At 31.3% G+C, this 22,819-nt stretch overlaps 2 protein-coding genes across 2 annotated transcripts in view; both read right to left on the bottom strand.

The window, feature by feature from the left end:
- The window catches only part of LOC127551303 (little elongation complex subunit 2-like), a 48,500-nt gene extending 36,332 nt beyond the window's left edge, over positions 1–12,168 (bottom strand). The window contains exons 1-4 of the mRNA XM_051980935.1: positions 12,049–12,168; positions 5,316–5,453; positions 829–951; positions 450–609 (exon numbers count right to left, since the gene is read on the bottom strand). Coding sequence (XP_051836895.1) covers positions 450–609; positions 829–951; positions 5,316–5,453; positions 12,049–12,165 — 538 coding nt within the window. The 5' untranslated portion in view covers positions 12,166–12,168. The remainder of the gene's footprint in view (positions 1–449; positions 610–828; positions 952–5,315; positions 5,454–12,048) is intronic.
- An 87-nt stretch (positions 12,169–12,255) lies between these two features.
- Positions 12,256–21,119, bottom strand: LOC127546890 (little elongation complex subunit 2-like). Its single transcript, XM_051973797.1, has 4 exons — positions 20,968–21,119; positions 19,238–19,342; positions 14,573–14,834; positions 12,256–12,306 (listed from the first exon to the last, which is right to left on the bottom strand). The coding sequence occupies exons 1-4, from the start codon at positions 21,021–21,023 to the stop codon at positions 12,256–12,258; spliced, it is 474 nt and encodes a 157-aa protein (XP_051829757.1). The 5' UTR covers positions 21,024–21,119.
- Positions 21,120–22,819: the final 1,700 nt, after the last annotated feature.

Below are 22,819 nucleotides of genomic sequence, written 5' to 3'. Positions count from 1 at the left end.
AACATACCAAACTAAGATCAAAATTACTTGATACTAATTTTAAAAGTATTTTGCACTCTAAGAAAAAAAGGAAAATGAGGAATTTATAGAAACATGGAAGACACTAAATAAACTAAGAAGAATCTTTAAAAATACATATGCATACATACATAAAATTATATCAACAAATTATAGATGAACAAATTATATAACATTATATATCAACAAAAAAGGAAAGATAAAACAAAACTAAACAGATTCAAATGGATACATTTTGTAGATATACACATTATATATTAATATTCTTATATAAGCATATATATATATATTCACTGATGCCTTCAACAAGACTTAAAACCAATTTTTTTATCTTGCTTACAGCATTTGAAAAGAGCCATGGAAGTTTATATAATTATAAAGTATTTTCTTTCCTTTCCTCTAGCAAAATTAGTGTGAGGGAAATCACAAACCTGTAATTGGAATGATCTTCACACACACTGGAATTTCCCATTGTTCCTTATAATTAGGTGCATGATTATTCAACAAGGTAAATAAGGATCGACTGGTGAGAGCTATCTGAGGATGATATCTCAACACAAGTTTTTCAGCATTTGGATCTGTACTAATATCCTGAAAAATAAATTTCAGTTATTTCTTTGAATAACACATTTCTTTATTAATTAAATATAAAAAAAATGCAGAGCAAAATTAGGAGAAAGGAGTTCAAGTGCAATTAACTTAAAAATCTCTGAAACCTTTCTAATGGATGCACAAAAGACAAATAATTATTTGCATATATTTAATTTACTTATAAAACATTCTAGGACAGTCATGTTAAGGGTTACTCACATAATGTATTGCAGCAGCTTTTTGCTCTGGTGTATCAATAGTTGATGTAGATTTATAATCTATGGAGAGCTGCAACTCAGCAGGCATCAAAGGAAATGATAATTTTGCAAACTTTACATTACCCTAAATAACATAAGGGAAAATTAATGTTTTACTAGAAAGATAGTGATATAAGTTTTTTCTTAATAAACCCTCATTTTTCTCATCACAGAAAAATAAAACTGAACTCTTAACTTCTTCAACACAGCCAGAGTGTGTTAGTAAAACTCTTTAAGCAAAGGATCTCTATGAAAAGAAAGGCAAATGCAAATTAGGAATACAGATAGACTCCATCTTTCCACTATATTGACCCTGGATCAGTACTTGGATCAGGGCAGCAGGGTTTCCTTCAAAGGAAAAAAGTTACCATAAGAATCAATGCAGTACTTACTACCATATTATCTATATTATAACCCCAATGATGCTAACATCAAAAACTAAATGTCTCAGTGAAAACAAGGAAAATAATATTTCTAGAATAGAAAATTGGAGGGGGTAGGGAAGATGGAGAGGCCTCAGAAATATGGCTTAAGCTTCCAGGTTTCACAACAAAAATTCCCTTTATTTGAAAGACTGTGGGGACTACCATGGTAAGGCAAGTCCCTGTCTACCTAATAAATGCCACTAGGTTCCTTATTGGAGGATGTTTTAGAATAGCTCTCTCTTTGGGAGTAGACAAAAAAAGGATGTACAAAACAATATCAAGCCAAACTTCTTTCCTTTTTCTACATTCTATCTAGCTTCCTCCTCTACCATAAGCAAGTTACATTAGATTGTGCTGGAACACAGGTTATAATGGATTCTCAATGTATATTAGTTGTGCCAAACATTTATCCATTTTAATCAAATCTATACAACCAAATGCAAAGATACAGAAAAGCTATAAATACCTGTACATGAAGAAGTGTTGTGAAAAATATCAACAAGGACATCAATCAATAATCATTTATTAAGTACTTACTATGTGCCAGGCATTGTGCTATTCACTGGGGATACAACCCCCCCCCCAAAAAAAAAAAAAAAAAAAAGCCCAGTCTCTCTTCTTAAAGGAGTTCACAGGGTAATTTACAACATGTAAATAATTTTGTACAAATAAGATTTATATATGTTTATGTCTATGTGTATATATGTGAATGTGTGTATAAATATAAAATGAAGTTAACAGAGGGAAGGCACTAGCATTAAAGGGAAATTGGGAAAGGCTTTTTTGGAAAAAAGTAGTATTTTAGCTGGGGTTTAAAAGAAGCCAGAAAATGAGATAAGGGAAAGAATCGTAAGCATGGGGAACAGATGATGAAAAGGTCCAGTTGTTGGGAAATGGAATCTTTTTTGTGAAAAAGACATTTTAATATTTGAAGGGGGTAAGAGGGAGAAAAGTGAAGGACAATATTTACATAGCAGCCACTATTTGCAAGGCATTGTACTAACCACTATACAAATATTTTTTTCCAATGGTGCATATTGCTATAGACCCATGATTTCTCATCCTGTTTTGCTCTTGTTCAGCTATTTTATAAATTCTCCATAGGTGCCCAATTTATTAGGTATCTGTGCAACATGCAGCCCTATGTATGTTATCCCTCACAGGATTCCCTACAAGGATAGTCTTACTTCTTTTTGAATCACAGCAATCAGACATCTAGTTATTTTTACACTGTTTCTTACATATTTATGTTATAGTTTCTTCAGGCTTACCATTTCTCTTTGTGTCATATGTTATTCTTCAGAGATTGTGATGTTACAAGATGTGCTAACATATAACACAATCAGAAGAATACTGGTGGATTTTTGTTTCATCAAACAGTTTGGGATGGGTAAAAATATATTCTTCCAGCTGTATTCCAATCTATTCTTTTCCTCTTATTCAACTCTGGGCTCTGTTTACTATCTATTTGAAGTATTGAACCAAGTACTCTGAACTAACTCTCTAGATTATCTAATAAATCGTATATTATAATACAGGAAATAGGATTTCTTCATTCATTTTGCTTTTTCCATTGTGAACTTTTAGGCCAGTCATTTTTCTAAAATGACTATAGCTCTCATTTACAGTAAGAAACTTGGGAGGAACTTTACAATCTCCAAGGAAATCCCTGCTGAATTTGGACTCTTAAGTGAACTTCTTCTAAATGGTGGCAAACACCTCAGGTGAACATATATTGTGATTTTATGATTCCCTGGATATTAAGAATCAAAAAACAATGAAACATTTATAGCCGCACTTTTTGTGATAGCAAAGAACTGGAAACAATATAAACCATCAAATGAGGAATGACTAAATAAATTATGTTATCTTAATATAATGGAATAATATTACAATGATATAAAAAAAACAAACATGATGAATATAAAGAAATATGTAAAGTTTTATATAAACTAATACAAAGTTAGGTAAACAGAGCCAAGAAAATAACATATACAATGACCACAACAATGCAAACAGAAAGAACAATCACCACAAAAAAAACTGAAACTGAATACTGTCAAATTATGAAGAACAAGTTTGACCTCAAAGAAAAGATGTAAGAAAACACAACCTCTCCCATCCTTTAGAAGTAGTAGAGGTCCATGGCAGTGGAATATTAACTTATTTTTTTCAATGTATTAGTTGGTTTTTAATGAACTTTTTTCCCCTTTTGAAATAATTATTTGTTATGAGAGGTGCTCTGAGAGGAGGAATGTGGACACAGGAAGAAACATCAGTGATACAAAAACAAGAAATTTCAATAAAAATCTATCATTTTAGAAAACCAAAGAATTGTTAAATTTTCCTATAGTTTTTAACTAACACATTTTGGATGACCTCAATGTACATAAGAAGAAAACTTCTGGATTCCTTTAAAGTAAAATTTTATTCAATTAACAAATTTACAGAAGTGAAGAAAAGGTAGAAAGAATCACACATAAGCAAAATAGTTCTGAAATTTGTATTTTTTATATATTTTGAAAGAAATTTAAGTAGCGTATATTATATATCTAGTTACATGTACAATCCTTTTCAGATCTATTGTGCATATAGAACACTCATTTTATTTGGCAATGAAATAAAACAAACAAAAAAGAACCAAATTTGTTTCAAAAGAATTTGGATTTTTATCTTCTACATCTTTCTGTCAATTATTCAATTTATGAAGATGTAGCCTGCTATAGAATTTCATTTGTGAAAGACTAGTTGTTTTCTTCTCATGTTTTAATGAAGTATATCTTTGATATATCATGTATATCATTCTCATAAAAATTTTACAAAATGAGAAAAAAGGCTCTTGTTAACAGTTTTTGATTTACAATCAATCACTTTCTTGGAGTGGTAATGGTGATTTTAACCAATCAATTGGATTACTGACCAATGCACTTGGAATCTCAAATCCAATGTCTTCTGGCACCGATTTTTCCTGTTTATACTTGGTCAGATCCACCTACTATTCTTAGTTTTGTCTTACCATTTCTTAATGTAACATACTGAATCTAGATGCTATATTCCTAATGTGATTTTCCACTGTCATTGATGAAGAAAAGAATTTGTTACAAAAATGCCAACAGATTTGTTCAGTTTTTCACTAATTGATTTTTTTTTTTTCTAATTTTCATTTTCAAATGCCCTTGAGATCATCTGGCTTTCTACTACCTTTTTTCTCTATATTACTTCCTTTTTTTGGAGCCAATACTACTCAAAGTCTTTCACCCTCATTCTCTGAGCTCTTAGAAATTATTTTAAACCAGAACAAATTCCAGGTAATTCTCTATTCTCCATCACCAACTCTGCTTGTTTAGACTCCTTGGTTCAGCATGTCCCCACACTGGAGAGTCCCTGAGGGTCCCTCTTTTTTCCTTTTCAATTTCTTTCCCCATCAGATTGTAAGCTCCTTGCCAGTAGAAACTGTCTTTCTTTTTCTTAACCGCACTTAATACAGGTCTGACACAAAGTAGGCACTTAATAAATGTGTACTAAATTTAGCTGAATCCTAGAAAATATGTTTCTCCACTTGGCAAGGAGATAAGATTTTCTGTTTGATGTGGTTTCTGCTCTTTAGATTCCTTATTGTTGTGACTACTTTATAACTAGAACATGAATAACTGGAAAGAAGGAGATGGATTAACCACATAGTGAGAATGAAAATTAGATATGTATCTGCTCCTAAGAAACTGAAGAATTAAAAAGACTTTTAGCATATTGGTTAGATTCTTTATAAACGTTTATAAGACAGAGACAAAAAATATACAGAATAAAGTGAAAGATAGTCTACTGAAGGGAGGAGATATGCTGATCCATTTAAATGTTGAAAAAAAAATAGATCCTATTATCATATCAAAACCCTTTCAAAATATAAGATCATGTCTATATTCAATGCACAGAAATAATTTGAAAAAACAAATTATAAAAAAATTAAAAATAAATTAAAAATAAAAAACAACAAAATATTAATACTCAAAGTACAAATATACTTTACCAATGCAAGGACAGTTTTCTCTAATTTTAATCCCATCTCTGTTCTAGTTGGGAGGAATCCCATTAAGCTAGTGATTTCATGGAGTGAGTAGATTTCAGGATACTTTTTTACTTGTTCAATTGAAGCACTTAAAAATTGCTATAAGAAAACAAGATCAAGTATGCATATAGTTATTTTTCTAAAAATGTCACACAAAAAAATCAATTTGCATAATTATTTCAGGTCTAAAAATAAAGATAAAATATCAGTATAACTAAACATAATTCCAAATAAAACTTAATGAATATAAAAAGTCATGTTAACATCCATTAACCACATTCTGATTATTCTTATCTTAATTTGTTCAAGTCTAATTTCCCATTATAAAGATAAATTTTTAAAAATCTAAAACAAATAGAAAACTGCTGTTCAGCCTGCTGATGCAGTCAAACACAAAATGATTAGGAGCTTCTTTTTACTGGCTACTGAGACAATTAGAGAAATTAATGAAATTTAAAAATATTGCTTAAAAAGATAAAACACCATGAGGTGACTTTAAAATCATGTTACCCAAAGTATCAAAAACAGGAGATGAATTTTTTTAGCTTTTAAAATATTGTTTTTTTTAATTACATGTAAAAAAAATTTTTAATATTGATCTTTTAGAATTTTGAGTTCCAAATTCTCTTCTTTACTCCCTTTTCTTTCCCTTCATTTAGAAGATAAGAAATATGGAAATATAGGTTGTAAATGTATAATCATGCAAAACATATTTCCATATTAGTCATACTGTGAAAGAAAACACAGACCAAAAAGAAATCCCAAGAAAAATAAAGTAAAAAAAAGGATCCTTAGCCCTGCATTCAGACTCCATCAATTCTTTCTCAGGAGAGAGATAGCATTTTTCCTCATCAGCCCTTTGAAATTGTTTTAGATCATTGTATTGCCAAGAGTTAAGTCATTCACAGCTGATCACCGCACAATATTGTTACTGTATACAATGTTCTCCTGGTTCTGCTCTTCACTTTGTATTATTTCACATTCGGTTTTTCTGAAGTCATTCTGCTCACCATTTCTTATAGTACAATAGTATTATATCATAATCATAAACAACTTGTTTAGCCACTTCTCAACTGATGGGTATCCCCTCCATTTCGAATTCTTTGGTGAAGTGAGTTATATTTGATTTTAACTGCAAGAATTATCCCCCTTCTAAACTGCTTGCAAAATATTAATGAAACATGAAAATTTAATTGTAAAGAAAGTTGAAATACATAATTTTACTCTTAAAGGCCATGTTGATTATGCTAACAGACAAGTGATTGAGGAAAAAAGAATTTCTTTTCTTTGGTATTGAAATACTTTTAATTTCATGACTCTGAATCACAAATACTTGTTCCATTGCTAAATATAATTTGAGGATCTTTTTGAATTTATTTTTTTATCAAAAAAGTAGTCTGGAAAAATTTTTTTGAAATGTTCTTTGTAATAAGCAGCCTTCTGTTTATTTTTCTACTTGTATGAACAATTCTAAAAAACCAATCAACCAAACAAACAAAAAAAAAAACAAATAAAACTGGAACTGTCCTACTCATACAATTTCCTATCTGCCCTAATCTCACATTATTCTCAATCCCAGTTTATGCTAACCTTCTTAACTCCTGTATAATTTCTTATCAAGGTAGGTAGGTTAAAGGCTAATTGATATAAATGAGGTTTGGGCTTTATTTGTTTAGGTTTTTGTTCCTGATTTTTATTGATATCTTTTGTTTTCACTTCATCTTTTATTCCTAAATATATCATTCATATTTCACCTCTCTAGAGAGCCATTCTTTGTAACAATGAATAAAAGGGGGGGTGGGGGGGAGTTTAGTACATCTGAGCAACACTATGCCTCACAGTATTGGTCCCAATCCACCCTGACTGCAAAGAAAAAGTACATTTCCTCATTCCTTCTTCCTGCCCCAACTTCTTCATTATAATACAGATCACTCAGTTATTTTTTTTTTTTTAACTTTTTTTAATATGTTGAAGCCATACTGTATATTATTTTCCTGGTAATTTTCACTTCATTTTGATTCAAGTTATGTCTTCTCATGCTTCTTTATGGTCTTCATATAGTTATCATTTCTAAGGGCACAGTAATATATTACATGAATTTACCATAATTTGTTTCACCCTTCCCCAACTAATAGCCATTTCTATCTTTGATGTCCTTGGGACACATGCCTAACAAAGGAATCTATGGGACAAAGGTTTTCAGCATTTTAATCTTTTTCTGAGCATTAACTCCTAACTTCTTTCTAGAATATTTAGATATTTTTCCTAAACAATAACCCACATATGTGAGAAAGTTGATTTCATCACTTAGTCTTGATAATTTTATTTGTTGACATTTTAAATACTCCTTTGAAGTATTTGGATATTGAATAATCTGCTTATTGGTTTTAAGTTAATTTTTTTTTCTCAAAAATGTCAAATATCTTTTGGTGGAACAAATATTTATTGACAATTAGGCACAGGTATGAAGGATATATTGCATAGGACTGAAGTTTGATCTCTGTTTTTTTTCATCAATACAGAATAGCAATGTTATTCAAATTATTTTCTTCACATGTCTTTCTCTTGGCCACTTGAAAAGTTTATTGTTCATTACTGAAATTATGAAATATAATCACTTCATATCTTGGAATTTGAAGTTCAGAGTATTTTTCTAGCAGAAACCTGTAGATTCTCTCAATTTATGTTTTGTTACTATTCATAAGTTCTAATCTAGAGAGTCTTCTTAATATTATTTCTTGCACTGTGGAACAGAGGTTAACTTACTTGTCATGTTTTTTGAGAAACCCTGTAATTCTAAAGTTATTTCTACGTATCTTATCTTCAAGGTCACCTGTAGGTTTGCCTTAGAGCTTCTTTTAAAAATTTTTCCATCATGTGTTCATTTTTTATTTTGAGTTTTTGAATTCTATGTTGAAAGCTCTGATTTCCAAGCTAAATTCATTCCAAATTTCTTCTTTTAAGAGTTTTGTTTTTCTTTTCAACCATTCTGGAATTCTTGCTATTGTTTCATGAGCTCTGAGTTCACATGATTCTCTTTTTCATCAGTTAATATTAATTCATTTTCCTTTAAATTCTGCTTGATCAGTGTGTTTTGGCATCACTGTACAGATCACCTTTGTATTATTTTCCTTTCTTTCAAGGTAGGTTTTTATTCAGGCTTTCTTTTCTTATCTTTCTTTTAGTTTTTTAGCTTTGCTTTTCCTTTCACCTCCTTTTTCTAATTCCTCCTCACTCTCTGGGTCCTGCCCCTTCTACTTTGCATGGTTAAATGACACTGGACATTATGAAGGCTTCTCAGGTCTGGACACAAGCTCCATCGTCCCCAAATCAATACCCTAAGTAACTTCATTGGGAGAGGACCGGCCCTAGTCAGGATTCCAGTGTTCTTTCCCTCAAGACCTATACAAATTCAAGTCCCCTAATTTTTAAGGGTTTTTTGTTTTTGTATTATGGACCCTGTTTTGGCAGACTGGTAAAGTTTATGGACCCTTTCTCAGAATGGTATTTTTAAATACACGAAGATTACAAAAGAAACCAATTGCATTTGTCAAATATTGTATATTGTAACAATATATTTATATCAAATATTCTACTTAAATTAAAAAAAAAGTTCAAGGATCAAGTTAAAACCCTCTGCCCCAGTAAATACTGTAATGTAACAGTAAAGCACCACTCCACCATCTGTCGATGTCCCCTTCTGATACACAGGACAAAATCAGAATCTGCTATCTTCTACACACTTGTGGAGATATGCTCCAGACAGTTACTGCTAGGAAGGAGCCCTACAGTTGAAGCCCAAGTCATAAAAAAATCAGGCTTGCTTGTGCTCTCTACGCTGAACATAGAGAGTTAAACACAGAAGTAGGGATGATGAATGGGAACTCTAATAAAATCCTTCAGTATTAATTCATGAAGCTTTTTCATCTTCCTTTTCAAAAGTAACATGGCACAATAGACAGAAAGCCACACTTGAGTTTTAATCTTACCTCCAACATATCCTGACTGATAACCCTGGGCAAGTTATTTACTCTGCATTAATTCAAGATTTTGTGTATAATTCCTTTCTTTTGAAGTTTTAGAATAGAGAAATTTGTAGACTGTAACTACTTCACTATTTTGCCAGTTATGCAATCCTGACAGATAGTACTTTTTCAAAGCTTCACTAAAAGTATGCTTTCTGGTCATCAAATTGGGACTGAACCTTCCAAGAAAACTGAGGATACAGCTACTGCAACATATATTCTATATATGTATTATTCTATAGAGAGGAATGATTATTAATAACCAATGATATGGGCAGATCCAAAGTTCCATCGTCTTTTAAAAGTTTTTTTTTTTTTAAACTTTTTAAAAAAGTTTAGTCTCTGAGAGAACATTGCTGATGATGAGATTTTTCTTTCTTGTTCAGACATTATCCTGATAGAGTAGTTATTGTGTTCTGCTCAACTTGGGGAGAGGGAGTGAGTAGTGAGGAGAAGTTATAAATTCTTTGAATACACTGCCTAAGGCTGGAGGTGATCTGAGTATAGATACAATCTCTTTGTCCAAGGGAGACATGATGTCACTCTCAGTGCAATTGTAACACTATTCTCATTATTAACCAATCACTTTGGGGAACACATATTCTTTGGTATACATAAACTGTGAGTCCCATTCCAATGATTGTCTTTTGGTCTAAGAAAGATGACCAAATGACCATTCTTTTATTAAAAAATGTGCTGACCTTCTTAATAAAATTATTAAATTACCCAGAAACTATATCTCTTGAACATTTTTAATTAAAATTAAATTAAAATCCTTCCATATTAGGAAGATCTTGATAATGAAAAATAAAGACTTTTAGGGAATCTAAAATTAAAAACATGTTTTGTTTAAAAAAAAAAAAGGTTTTAAAAAAAGATCAATATAAGTCTCTAAAAATCATACTTTGGTAACAATTTCATTAAAAATATTTTATTGCTACTTTATTCTAACATGAGAAAATAAATTAGACATTGTACCTTGAGATCTATGTTTAGACCCCATAAAATAATTATCACACAACTTCCTTTGAGTTCATATGCATAAAATTCTCATAATTCTTTTTTGTTTTCTTTTTTTTTTACTTTAAAAAGTTTCTCCTATCTTGTTTTTACATCAGTTATAACTCCAAATATATCCTCCTATCTCTAGAAATTCATTTCCTTATAACTAAAATTAACAAGGGAAGAAAAAAGTAGTTGAGAAAAATCAAATGAACATATTATCAATCAAGTCAGCTAGGATATATCATGTTCTAAACCTGTTGTTCCTTGACTCTGCAAAGGAGAGAGGAAGATATATTTTCTTAGCTTTTTTTTTTGTATAAAACACACAGGATTACAAAGAAACTAAGCTTGGTTGTTTTAACTTTTTTTTATTTCTTTGTTTCTGCTTTTCCCATTTATTTTACAAGAGACAGGTATATTGTTTTCCCAGTTCTGCTTATTTCATTTTATGTCAGTTTATCTAAGTCTGTCCATGTTTCTCTGAACTCTTCATAGGCTTCAATTCTTATGCAATTATAAGACTCCAATACACTATAATACTCTATTTGTTTAACCATTCTCCTAAGAGTATGTATTTTGTTTCTAGTGCTCTGTTACAAAAAAGTGCTGCTCTCAATATTCTAGTGTACATAGGCCCTCTTCTTTCATCTTTTAACTTCTCTGATGATAAGGCTTCATCGTGAAGCATTTAGTTACTTAATTTTTTAAAGATAATTCAAAACTGCTTCAGGTGACTAATTGTAAATAATAAAAACTATTTCAGATTCACAGATATATCTGGGAACAAAACTATAAAAATCCATAAAACACTTACCTTTAGTAGCACTTATCTTTGCTGACTGACCTAGTAATACTTAATATGTTAGAGTAATAATATCCATAGATAGCTGGGTAATTTGATTGAGCAATCAAAAATCACTTGATATGTTAAGGTTTATATATGTTGTCTGAGGTGGTAATATTAAAGTTAATATACTGTCCTGTCAGCATCCTACCTAACCTTACAAAAGGGCAGGGCAAATTTAGCCTTGATGTGAAGAGAAATTCTTAACAAATCAATGCTATCTCAAAAATAGAATAAGCTGTCTCTAGAAATGGTGGAATCTCCCTCACTGAAATTCTTCTATCATAGAGGAGAACTTATAGAAAAAATTCTTTTCAGAACATTTGTTGGGCTAATTCGTCACTGAGATCCCTTCCAACTCTGAAATTGTGTGATTCTATGATTGGCACTTTTTATAATATTTTTACTTTTACACTACATGAAAGAATAAAAGAAATGAGATGTTAATACCAAATGAATATTGGAATTGAAAAAATATTTGCAATTCAACTAAAGCAGGCCAATTATGAATCACTAAAACCGGAAGGGACGTTATTTCAAAGATTATTTAATCCAACTCCCACATTTTACCTGAGAAAACCTTTAAATCCCAGGGAAGTTATCTGTTCAAGTTCACACAAGTAGCAAGAATCAAAGAGGCAATCTGAACCCAAGTCTTTTGATTCTAGTGAGTTCTTGTTCTACTTTAGCATTCTGCTTCCTACATGCAAATACATTTTAGAATTTTATTACATACTAAGGGCAAATACATTTTGAAATATCGTTTTATGCTGCTGTTGATTTTCCAAAAATGATATCTACAAACATTACTATTCTTTACCTTTGTGAATAGAAGTGCTTCATCTGAGAGTATATCATAATCCTGACTGCAACTTTTTGCAGCATTCTGAAGAAACTTTAGAAATTCAGCAACTTCATCATTTACACATTTTTTCATGTCCTAAAGGGAAAAGAAAAAAAAAGCAGACTAAGGTATAATAATCATTTGAGTGAGAGCTCTGATAAAAATTATTCAGGCTGAAGGGTTCTAGCAATGATATCTGGGAACCCGTGGAGGATTAATGAAGTGTGTTAACACCTTTAAAAATGTCCAGTGATACATTTTAGCGCTTTTTAATTTTATTATTGCATTATGTTCATTAAATGAGTTTTCATATATGTATTTTATATATTTATAAAAATAAATGAATTCAATCTTTTAACCAAATAATTTTAAACAAACCATATTCTTTAAAGTTATTTTACTATGGCAATCTATGGGCTAGCAGGCATGGAACATAAATAGATATTCATAAATTTATTTTAAAAACAAAATATTTTGCCTGCTAGGGGTAAAAATAAGAATGACTTCTTTTAGTACATCAGCCCAAGTGCTATTGACCTTGCAATAAAATCAATGTAAATAGTTGTTTCTTTAGTATTTGAAAACAGTTGTCATAGGTAAGAATTATTAACTGAAAATTAATTAAATTATTTTTTATCAGACTTTTTAAAAGGTATTGAAGATAGTCTTTTTATTACCAAGTAACAAATTCTAAATTAGTCCAAAGGAATGAGATAATTATTATTTTTAAATTTTGAATTTTAGTCTTCTTCAAGAAGTGTTGAATGTTGAACTAGTAGGCAAAATTCAGTTAGCATATTTTCAGTTTAAGATATGAACCATGCAAATGACATGGTATATAAAAATGCCCTGTAATTCAGACTTCTCATTCAGTCAGTTTGGCTTCCTCTTCTTATAAGTACCAACTTACTTAAACTGATTTTTCAATTAGATTTCTGAAATCTTTTGTCTCTTCACCTTACTCATTTTAAATTATATATCACTAAAACACAATCTGTTGGTCAGTCATCTCTGACGCTACATGATCCCAAAGACTTTGTCCATGGCATTTTCTTGGCAAGAATACTTATGGGGCTTGCCATTTCCTTCTCCTGTTCCTATTTTGCAAATGGGAACTAAGGCAAATAGAACTTATGTGATTTTTCCCAGGATCACACAGTTAGTAAGTATCTGAAATTGGATTTGAATTCAGATCTTCATGACTCCAAGCCTGGTGCTCTATCCATTGTACCACCTAGCTGCCTTCCAAATATAAGAGACTACACCATCTCTTAAAAGGTAAAAACTGTTCTTTTATTGAGTCTCTACTATGAAGTAAATAAATAAAGATCAGGGAATTCAGCAAAAGCCTTCAAATTTTCAAATTACTTGATATGGTAGAAATGAAGATAAGTTCAGCTTTGGATTGAAATAAAGGCAAATCTTATTTAAACTACTTTAAAAATGCAGAAATGAAAAATAAAGGGAAGCTCATTATATCTTAGCCATTTCCTTAACAATTGTAATTTACTGACTGCCTGAATAAAGCAGGAATTAAAGAAAAACACAGATTCTAGCTTTCAAAGAGTTTGTAAAATATCAGACTGGAAGTTTTATAAATGCAGATACTATGCCTTGTTTTTGTATTTCTTAAATACTTTTCACACACAATATGCTTCAAAACTTCCAAAGATCCATTACTTCATCAGTATTTTTTAATAAATGAATTTATAAGCTCCAATGGCCAAGAAAACCACCTATTATTTGTAGAAGATAAGAAGCTTCTTTTTACTTCTCTTTATCTTGTTATGCTAGTTAGCAGATGAAACACATAGTCCATTATTGCAATCATATCTGAAGTCTTTTTAGCTTGTTAAAAAGGAGCAAATACATAGCCTTTAAATCCAGTCTTTAAAAATACAGGCTCGCTCCCAAGCCACAAGGAGGTATGAATCATGAAATCATAGATTTCAAGTAAAGATTTAAGACCAGCTATCATATTTTACAGATAAGGAAACTAAGGCTCAGAGAGAAGTAATTGTATTCCATCACATAGCAAAATAGTATCTGAAAAAGGACTCAAAACTAGGTCTTCCTAAGAATACCTCTAAAACTACTAGACTTAAGTCTATTATTTCTGATGAAAATACACATCATAATAATCTTCATTTAGTGCTTTACGACATCCATAGCTCTTTACATGTATTAGTTCATTTAATTTTCAAAACAACTTTGAGACATGTGCCCAATAAGCAGCTATTGTATGAATCTGTCAGTTCAAATATTTTATGTATTATTATATTCAATTAAACCTCAAAACAACTGTGAAATAGGTTAAAACAGATTATTCCCATTTATTATGAAAATGAAGCACAGGGAATGAAATATATTTTCATGTTTGAAATATTAAAGCTCTTTCCACTCTTAACTTAATACAAATGTTTTTAACTGTTTTTAAGTGGAAAGTTACAAAATAAATTTTGTCAATATTTTCTAAAAAAAAGAAGGATAAAATACATACCATATACTGGAAATATTCCTTCTTATTTAGCCCTACAGTCTTGAAATTTATAGGCTTTTTTGAATATTTATTGTGTAAATCCACATAACATTTCTGTTCTCTTTCTGAGAAACGAGAGAAATAAGGATAAGGAATTCTTGGTTCTGGGAAGGGAACAATTTCTATTGTGGTTTTAACATCCGCATTTGCTTGAGCTGCTGAATTAACTGCTGGTTCATTTTCCACAGGGTTTGCTGATGCATCCAAATTTTCTCCTATAGGTCTGAAATGAGGGGGAAAAATTAATTACAATTTAGAAGTACTTGTTTTTTTTAACCATGAAGATTGGTATTTGAAAAATAGGGCTGACAGTTGTAGAGTTTCTTGATTCTGAATCACCAGGCAGAATACATCATGATTAACAGAGTAAATTCTAGAGTACCATCAAAACTCTACCACCTGCATCTTGCAGCACTGGCATTTATTATAGATTAAATATTCTACAGGACATTGTTGCATCACAAGCTTACCTTTCAGCTTATATACAGAAAAAGAAAGACAGATACGGGTCTTACATTTTATTTATTCTTTCTTTATGAATAAGGGAGTCTTTTCACTTATCCATCCAGGTGTTATATTTATTTGCAGATTTAATTACAAAGCTTTAATATATTTTTCTTGTTATAAATTATCTGTAATTAAGCTCAAATTCCTGTGTAAGAAAAACAAATTAGTATGATTATCAGTGGCAACTAAGCATAGATTTTGCTATGGTAGAGTGATGCAATCTGAATTAACAATTACTAGAAGGTTTTCAATTTCAGAAATTCAAAATTCTGAAACACTGAAGAGAACCTCTGAACTTGGCTCTTCTTGTCCCACCTCATCCCTCAAACTCAATCGATAGTTTTATTAGAGATTTTGTACAAATATCTATAGCAGTCATGGGCATACCGAGACCCCACGTCTCACAAGCCAAGTGTTTTTTGTGCTCTCTTACTCGTAGGAAAAAAAAAATTCAGATAATTATAGTTATGTTAGTGGGGACCTGTTTGTTTTTTTACATAGTAAAAAGGCACTAAGGAAAAACAAATAAATTAATCCAAAGATTCTTAACTATATTTATTTATTTATTTATAACTAAGCTCTTATGAACAATGAAGTATGTATATGCAAGACTTTTCTTCCTGTTCATAACTTAACTCCAGTCTTACTTTACAAATGAAAATGCTTTAACAAGAAATCTTAAATTATAGGATACCAAAAAAAATATACTATATGTTCAGCACTGAGGCATAGTAACTAAAACTTCTACTGTATTATTCTAAGTGTTATTTTGTAAGCTGATACTCCCTAATAAACAACCTTTCACTGTGGCTTTAATCTTTTATCTCTTGGTCTGGACACTGAAAGATAAAACCCTCAAAATAAAGAACAGAAATGGAGTGGGAGAAGAAATATATCCAGGTCACAGGATCTGGATAGCTGACAAATGAGATCCTATATGTTTAAGAGATCATCAAACTGCTAAAAGCAACTCATGAAAAAAATTTTAATCTCTGCTGCTAAAAGTCCTTGGTACGTCAGGAAAAGAGATTATGAGGAAGAATTGTCCAGATATATGCCTGGAAAAGGAGTGAACCCCTTTTAATAATGCCTGTATTTACTAAGCACTCCAGTGTTTGGAATGAAAATAATCATGATTAAATGCCCAAACAAGTCAACATTGAAAAAAATATTTAGCCAGAAATAAAGCAAAAATTCAAGATCTGCTGGTTTTGAAAGTTCAGAACTAGTAGACAATTCCAATTGTTAATAAGTAAGTGGTGAAATAGAGAAAGGATCCTAGGAATAGACACTAAAGGTAGGCTCTAAAAATAATGCAGGTTAAAGAAGACATAGTTAAACTACTAAGCTTTCTCCAATAACTGTTTAAAAATAAGCATATTTTAGGTTAACAAAATGAACATTAACTGCTGATCTTGGGAGAAATGTATTACAGCAAATTGATTTCTCACAAGAAAAAGTCTTGAGAGCTATTCAAACCTAACAGTATCGTGTCCACAACTCTTAACAATACTGCTTCACAGCTGTCTCACTAAATATGAGAACATGTCTGTCCTTGTGGCACAAACTGGCAAATTTAATTAAGCTACTGCAGCAACAAGATGCTGACTCAGATATGCCAATGCAGGAATGTCAAGAAATTCTAGCAGCTTAAATTGGCTACATTCAGCAAAGAATGAAGTGGCAGCACATCAAGATCATTTCATTGTGGAGTGGCTGTCAAAATCTTCATCAGGATACAAACCAAAAGCATCTGACAGGGCTTCTCTAACCACATTTACAGCATTATATTTTATTTCAGTTGATGTTTTGAAGTTTTTTCCCTTCATTTTGTCAACTACCTACTCATCTGTTCCATTCAGATGTCCTATGAAAAAGAAGAATGAATGTACATGTATATGCAAAACTGCACTATTTCCAATATGTAAACTTTAAAAGTTTAAAGAATTTACTTTAAAAAAATTTATAGAATTGCTCCTTCTATTCTAGCTCTATACAGTCTAATTCTTAATTTTGATTATATTTTCCTTTGTCTTACACTATAGCTTAAAAACTTTCTAACATTAAGCTTCTACTCAGTCAATTTTTTTACTCTAACTTAAAACCAAAAGCTATCAATAAGACTGTGGCAGAATTTTTAATTCTTGAAATTCTCAAAAAATATATGTTAAAAGAAAGTTATCCAAAAAAAAAAAAAAAAAAAAAAAAAAAAAGGCTTCCCCCTTGAAATTTTTCACTAAGGTTTTAAGCTTATATTCTTGAAGGCAATATAATTACAACTAATCATTGCAATGCTAAATTTCAACAGACCAGTTTTAAAACAAACAAAACTTTTGCACCAGGAAACTAAGACTAGAAACTGAATTAAAATTTCTGGTTATGTCTTAACATGTAAACAATCACATACATAACATTTCCCACACACTGTACAATGATTCACAATCCCTGTTTGCACTCGAAAATATTCTTGTCATGTAATAGTCCTTCCTTTATTTTTCTAAGCCATGAGAAAAATCAGTTACTGGTGTTCTTCCATTTGGTTTAGCAAATTTTGATTTTAAAGAAAAGCACATTTCAGTTACAAGTTAAGAAGTTAAGTTACAAAAGCACATTTAGGTACAAAATAATGAACAAAACAATATACAAAAAGAAAATTTATCCCATGCCATTGTAAAAAAGCTGCAGGTGAAACAGAAAAAAATTATTCCAGCTATATACAGAACTACAATGCATTCATATCTAGAATGTTACTCATAATTTTGTATGGTTCAAGGAAGCAGTTACTGTACTAAAGAAGATCAATTAAAATGGTCAAGGAAGCAAATACAATATGATGGATATTCATAAGACCCTAGTCTAGAAAGATAGAACCTATTAGGAGATAGAAACCAAAGTTTATAAAATCAAAAAGGGCATAAAAAAAACATAGAAACAAAAGTGTATTCATCAAATCCTATTGTACTAGCAACACAACGATGGAATGGTATCACACAAACCCCCCAAAAGCCAGAAAAAACAGGTGATTGGCAGTGACAAGTAAGGCAGATAGGACTCTCTAGAACATTGAGGACTGAGAAAGGCCAGTGAATTTAGCAACAAAGTAATCATTAATACTTGGAGAAAGCAGTTTCTAAAAAAAGGTACAGAAAAAAAGCCAGATTACAAAAGCTTGATGAGCGGGAAGTGAGAAGGGAGATACAATGAGCATAACTTTTTTTTTGGTCTGACCTAGACTATTGAAACTGTCTAATTGGTCTTCACCTGGCTTCACTTCTCTCCAATCTATCCTCCACTAGTGGCCAAAACGATATTCTTAATATTCCTGATATTTTGCTAATGTCATTAGGATAAAGCACAAATTCTTCTGGCTCCAGTCTACCTTTAGAGGCTTATTTCATATATGAATTCACTGAAGTCAGACAGTTCCAGTTTTGAGTATTCCTAGCACCCAGTGCCCACTTAACATACCCGCTGAATGACTATACTTTGACAAGGTCTATGTTCCAAACACAGTGACCTACCTCTCATTTGCTAGACATTACATTCCTTTTTTGTCCCTCTTCCCAAAGCCTGAAATAAACATTTTTACTTCCACCTCACAGAAGTCTTGGCTTCCTTCAAAGCCCAGCTGATGTGCTTCATCCAATAGGAAATCTAACCAAAGCTTCCCAAAAGCTCACGATCTGCCTTGAAATTAGTCTGTACTTACTATCTGCATGATATGACATCTCTCCCAATAGTTCCTGGAGGGGAAGGACTATTTTGTTTTTTGTCCTTGCATAATGATTATCTGTCTACCCTTTCTTAATGAATGAATGCACTGTTTTTACTTTTTAATGAAATAAAATCAGTAGAAAATTTTAAATTAAAAAAATAATTTTCTTCTGCCAATTTAAATAGTAGACACTTTGTACTTTCATTTTTTTTGTGTGTTTTTTTAAGAAGATATATTTAAAGTGGTAATCAACATCACAACTATTTAAGGAAAAAAGAAATAATGGAGAATGGACATTTTTATCAGGATTGGGTAATCTTTTAAATTTTCAGTTAAATATGAAAACTTAATAAATTTTATGAATGAAGTATAAGAAGAAAGAAAAGAAAAATTAAAGTTTTTACCTTTTGGACAAAATAAGTAGTTCCTTTAAAGTAGGAGTCAAAGAATATTCTTCATATTTTTCTTGTGAGAAAAATACATCCAGACCATTTTTTGGTGAAACATCCCTATAAAACAAAGCAATTTACTTGCATTGGAGAATTTAGTATCTTTATCAGAATTAAAATGTCACAAGTGAAGCTTACCCACCCATGACTTAAAGTGGGCATTATTTGTATTTTCAAATCTTTATTTTGCTAAAATGCAAATTCTGTCCAACAAAATAAAAACAAAAACTACTGAAGGTTCGTTGCTTTAGAATGATTTTCTCAAGTTGTTAGTGTTTTTGTGGGGGGAAGTGGGAGATATACCATTTTGACAGGAAAAAGTTGCTAAAGGATATTTATATGCTAAAAGACGTCTATTAATTTTAGCATTTTATTTTTCCCATTTTGGCAAGTGAGAGTATTATCTTGTAGGTTCTAATAAGCTTGGGACCACCTTAGCTATGTTTAGAAAGGCTCATCATCATAAGGTTGGTTCAACAAGTGAAGACTTTTTTTTGATAATGTCAAAAGAAAAATTCATCTATTAAAATGTAAGAAGGCTACTTATACTTATGGTATAATGAACTAATGAAACTGCTCATTTTTGTGTATGATGTAATCATATTCACTAAGAAAGCATTTATTTATAACAACTGCAATGAATTCTAGCATGTATATATAAAACCCTATTACCAATGAAGCCTTTATCAAAATGTGAGATTTCATTTTTGCCTGTTCTCAAAATGAAAATCTAACTGTATAAAAATGAAAATTTGCCCATACTATATTATATATCAAGTATTACAGTATATTTGATTTTTTTCTTAAAGTTTTTCTAAAACATTCATCCAAAGAGTCAAGTGTAAAAATGGTGAAATTATGATTTCTTATTTTTAGCCCATGTCTTTAGTCAATTACAACTTCCAAAATGCTTGCATATACTATCTTATTCGAGCTTCACAATGGTCCTGGTATACACACCAGGTTAATAGATTTTTAAAATAAGCAAACTAAAGCTCAGGGAGGACAAATACTTTGCTCAAAGTTACATGAAATGCATAACTTAGGTTCAGAATGCAGAACTTCTGATTTATAATTCAGAACTATTTCCAACAAATTATATCACTAGTATTAAAAAATAAGCAAAGAGCTTCTGCTAAAATGTCAAAGAAATTTACCTTTACCTCAAAATTTTACATGGACTCTGCTCTACAAAACCAAGGTTTCTGAACTATAAGAAGTTTATACAGTTGTTAAAGCAGAATGTATTGTAACATTCTGCTTTAACAAATTAATGAAGAATACATTGTTTAAAGTAACAAGCCAAAACAAATGGCACATAAATCTGTGCTTTTTTCTTGAATCTTGTTTTTCTTTTATGAACAGCATTAGATGAAGGTTAAATAAATTAGTGCTAGGATACAAAAACTCACACACATTCCCCTCCAGGTAATCAGTAGCCAAATAAAATAGAATGAAGCCCCAGAAAAATTTCCAAATTCTGAGGTGCAGTCATTTCTTGAGAAAAGTCAACTGGGCAAGTCTAGGAGTTTAGGGTGGAGGAATTTCTAGGACACTCAGTACCTAGATGAGGTCTTGAAATGAGACTTGACTTCTCTACAAATTGCACCAATTTAATCCTAGATTGAAATGCTTCACCCCCACCTCCATGTTCTTTTGAGGACATGACAATAGATTTAACTCACCAATTGAGCACTGGATTGCCCATAGACATCTTGCATAGTCTTGTTCCACTAAACATAAACTGCTGCCCTAATGTCCACCTGGGAAAAAGTAGGGAACCAGAGTCAAATACATGGAATTTAGCATTACTGTAGCAGAAAAAGTCAATTTGACTAGACTGAACAAAAGTAATTAGCTGACCTGAAAGTTTATCTCCTTCCTATCCTCATAACACCCAACTCTTTAAAGTGAATTTGATATTGAGTTTTTCATTCTGTTGCAAAGCATCATCAGAGACAAATGAAGTTCTCTCATGGTTATCATTATTTAGGACAAGTAATATTTCTGTTCTGAACATCAATGAGAAATAAGACTGCTTTACATTTGCATACAGTATTTTACAGTTTATAAAGCACTTTCACATACATACCTATTTGATCTTCTCAACAACTCTATAAAACTACTAGACAAGAATTATTTTATTCTTTTTTCCTGATAGGGAAACTGGGAATTACAAGGATTAAGTGATTTTTCCCACTACCAATAATATGAAAGAGCTGGAGCTCACACATAAAAAATTCTTAATTCTAAGACTAATGCTTTTTCCATTACACCTTAGCATCTTGAAGAACTCACAGAGTGGATGCTTTACATCAAGCCTGAGGTTTTTCAAAGACCAGCATGGTATAGTTGAAATTGCATTAGATTTGTTATCAGAGAATTTGGGTTTGAACATGGCTCTAGTATATAATTATCTCACTGGTCTTAATTTTCTCATTATAAAATGAGGACTGGTCTAAATTATCTTCAAGGTTCTTTTCAGGTGTAAATTTATACAACACACAAAAATGTATTCCTGCTCATAAATCATCAATTATATACTGAAGCAAGTCAGTTTAAACAGTAATGAAATTCAATGAACAGAATTCCATGTCAATAAAAGATACAAAGTGACTATTCTAGGAAAGATACTCCTGAATTCAGCATTCTATCTTCTGTCTCTGATCAGGTTGTTTCTCCATTCCTAGAATGTACTTGCTCCTAAACATCACCTCTTAGAATCTTTAACCTCCTTTAAAAGATTCAGCTCAGACTCATTAAACTTATTTATTATAAGCATGGCACTCTTGTTAGCTGCTGGGGGATACATGTACAAAAATGAAACAATCCCTGCCCTCAATGAGCTTCTATTCTTATTGAGATTTGGAGCTGGAAGGAATCTTCAGAGTTATTTATTCCAACTATCTCATTTTACAGATAAGGAAAAAAGGACACAGGGAAGTTAAGTTGAAGGATTTCAACCCAAGTCTTCTAATTCCAGGTCCAGTACTCTTTCCACTGCATGTTCTACATATATAGAAAAGTAAATATAAAACATTTAAAGTAAGATGGTAGATGAAAAAGCACTAGCAATGGGAAAAGATGAGATCAGGATAGGCCTCAAACAGCAGTAGGCATCTGAGTTCACACTAGGTAAGTGATTTTAAGAGGCTGAAGTAAAAAGTGCATTCCAAGTTTAAAGGTCACAGCCTTTGCAAAAAGACAAAGAAATGAGAGATAGATTTTTTGATTTCCTAGCTATCAGTGCTCTTCCTTCAAACTACAAATTATTCATCACTCCTTTCCTCCAGTAGAATTCTCTGAGATCAGAGACTGTTTTTGTTTTGTATTTGTAGCCCCAGCACAATGGCTAGAACATGGTATTTGCCTACTAAATATTTCATGGATTAACTGAATGGAAAGTTATTACTCAAGGATTAAGCAGAAGACTTTTAGAACTGAAATGGACTTTAGAAATCATTTAATCCAATCTAATTTTACTGATGAGAAAGCTGAGGTTTTAAAAAGTTACATAGCATTATCTACAAACATCAA

This window comes from Antechinus flavipes, chromosome 2 (genome assembly GCF_016432865.1).
Source record: "Antechinus flavipes isolate AdamAnt ecotype Samford, QLD, Australia chromosome 2, AdamAnt_v2, whole genome shotgun sequence".
In the NCBI taxonomy this organism is placed as follows: Eukaryota; Metazoa; Chordata; class Mammalia; order Dasyuromorphia; family Dasyuridae; genus Antechinus; species Antechinus flavipes.
Note: the sequence above shows the minus strand (reverse complement) of the source record. Positions and strands in the feature narration are given on the sequence as shown.

Excerpts from the sequence above, each read along its gene's own strand:
- LOC127546890 (XM_051973797.1), bottom strand. The coding sequence starts at position 21,023 with ATGTTTAGTGGAACAAGACTATGCAAGATGTCTATGGGCAATCCAGTG. Across the intron at positions 19,343-20,967 it reads GGCAATCCAGTGCTCAATTG|GGATGTTTCACCAAAAAATG; the intron begins GTGAGTTAAATC and ends TTTGTTTTATAG. Across the intron at positions 14,835-19,237 it reads CTACTTATTTTGTCCAAAAG|ACCTATAGGAGAAAATTTGG; the intron begins GTAAAAACTTTA and ends CCCTCATTTCAG.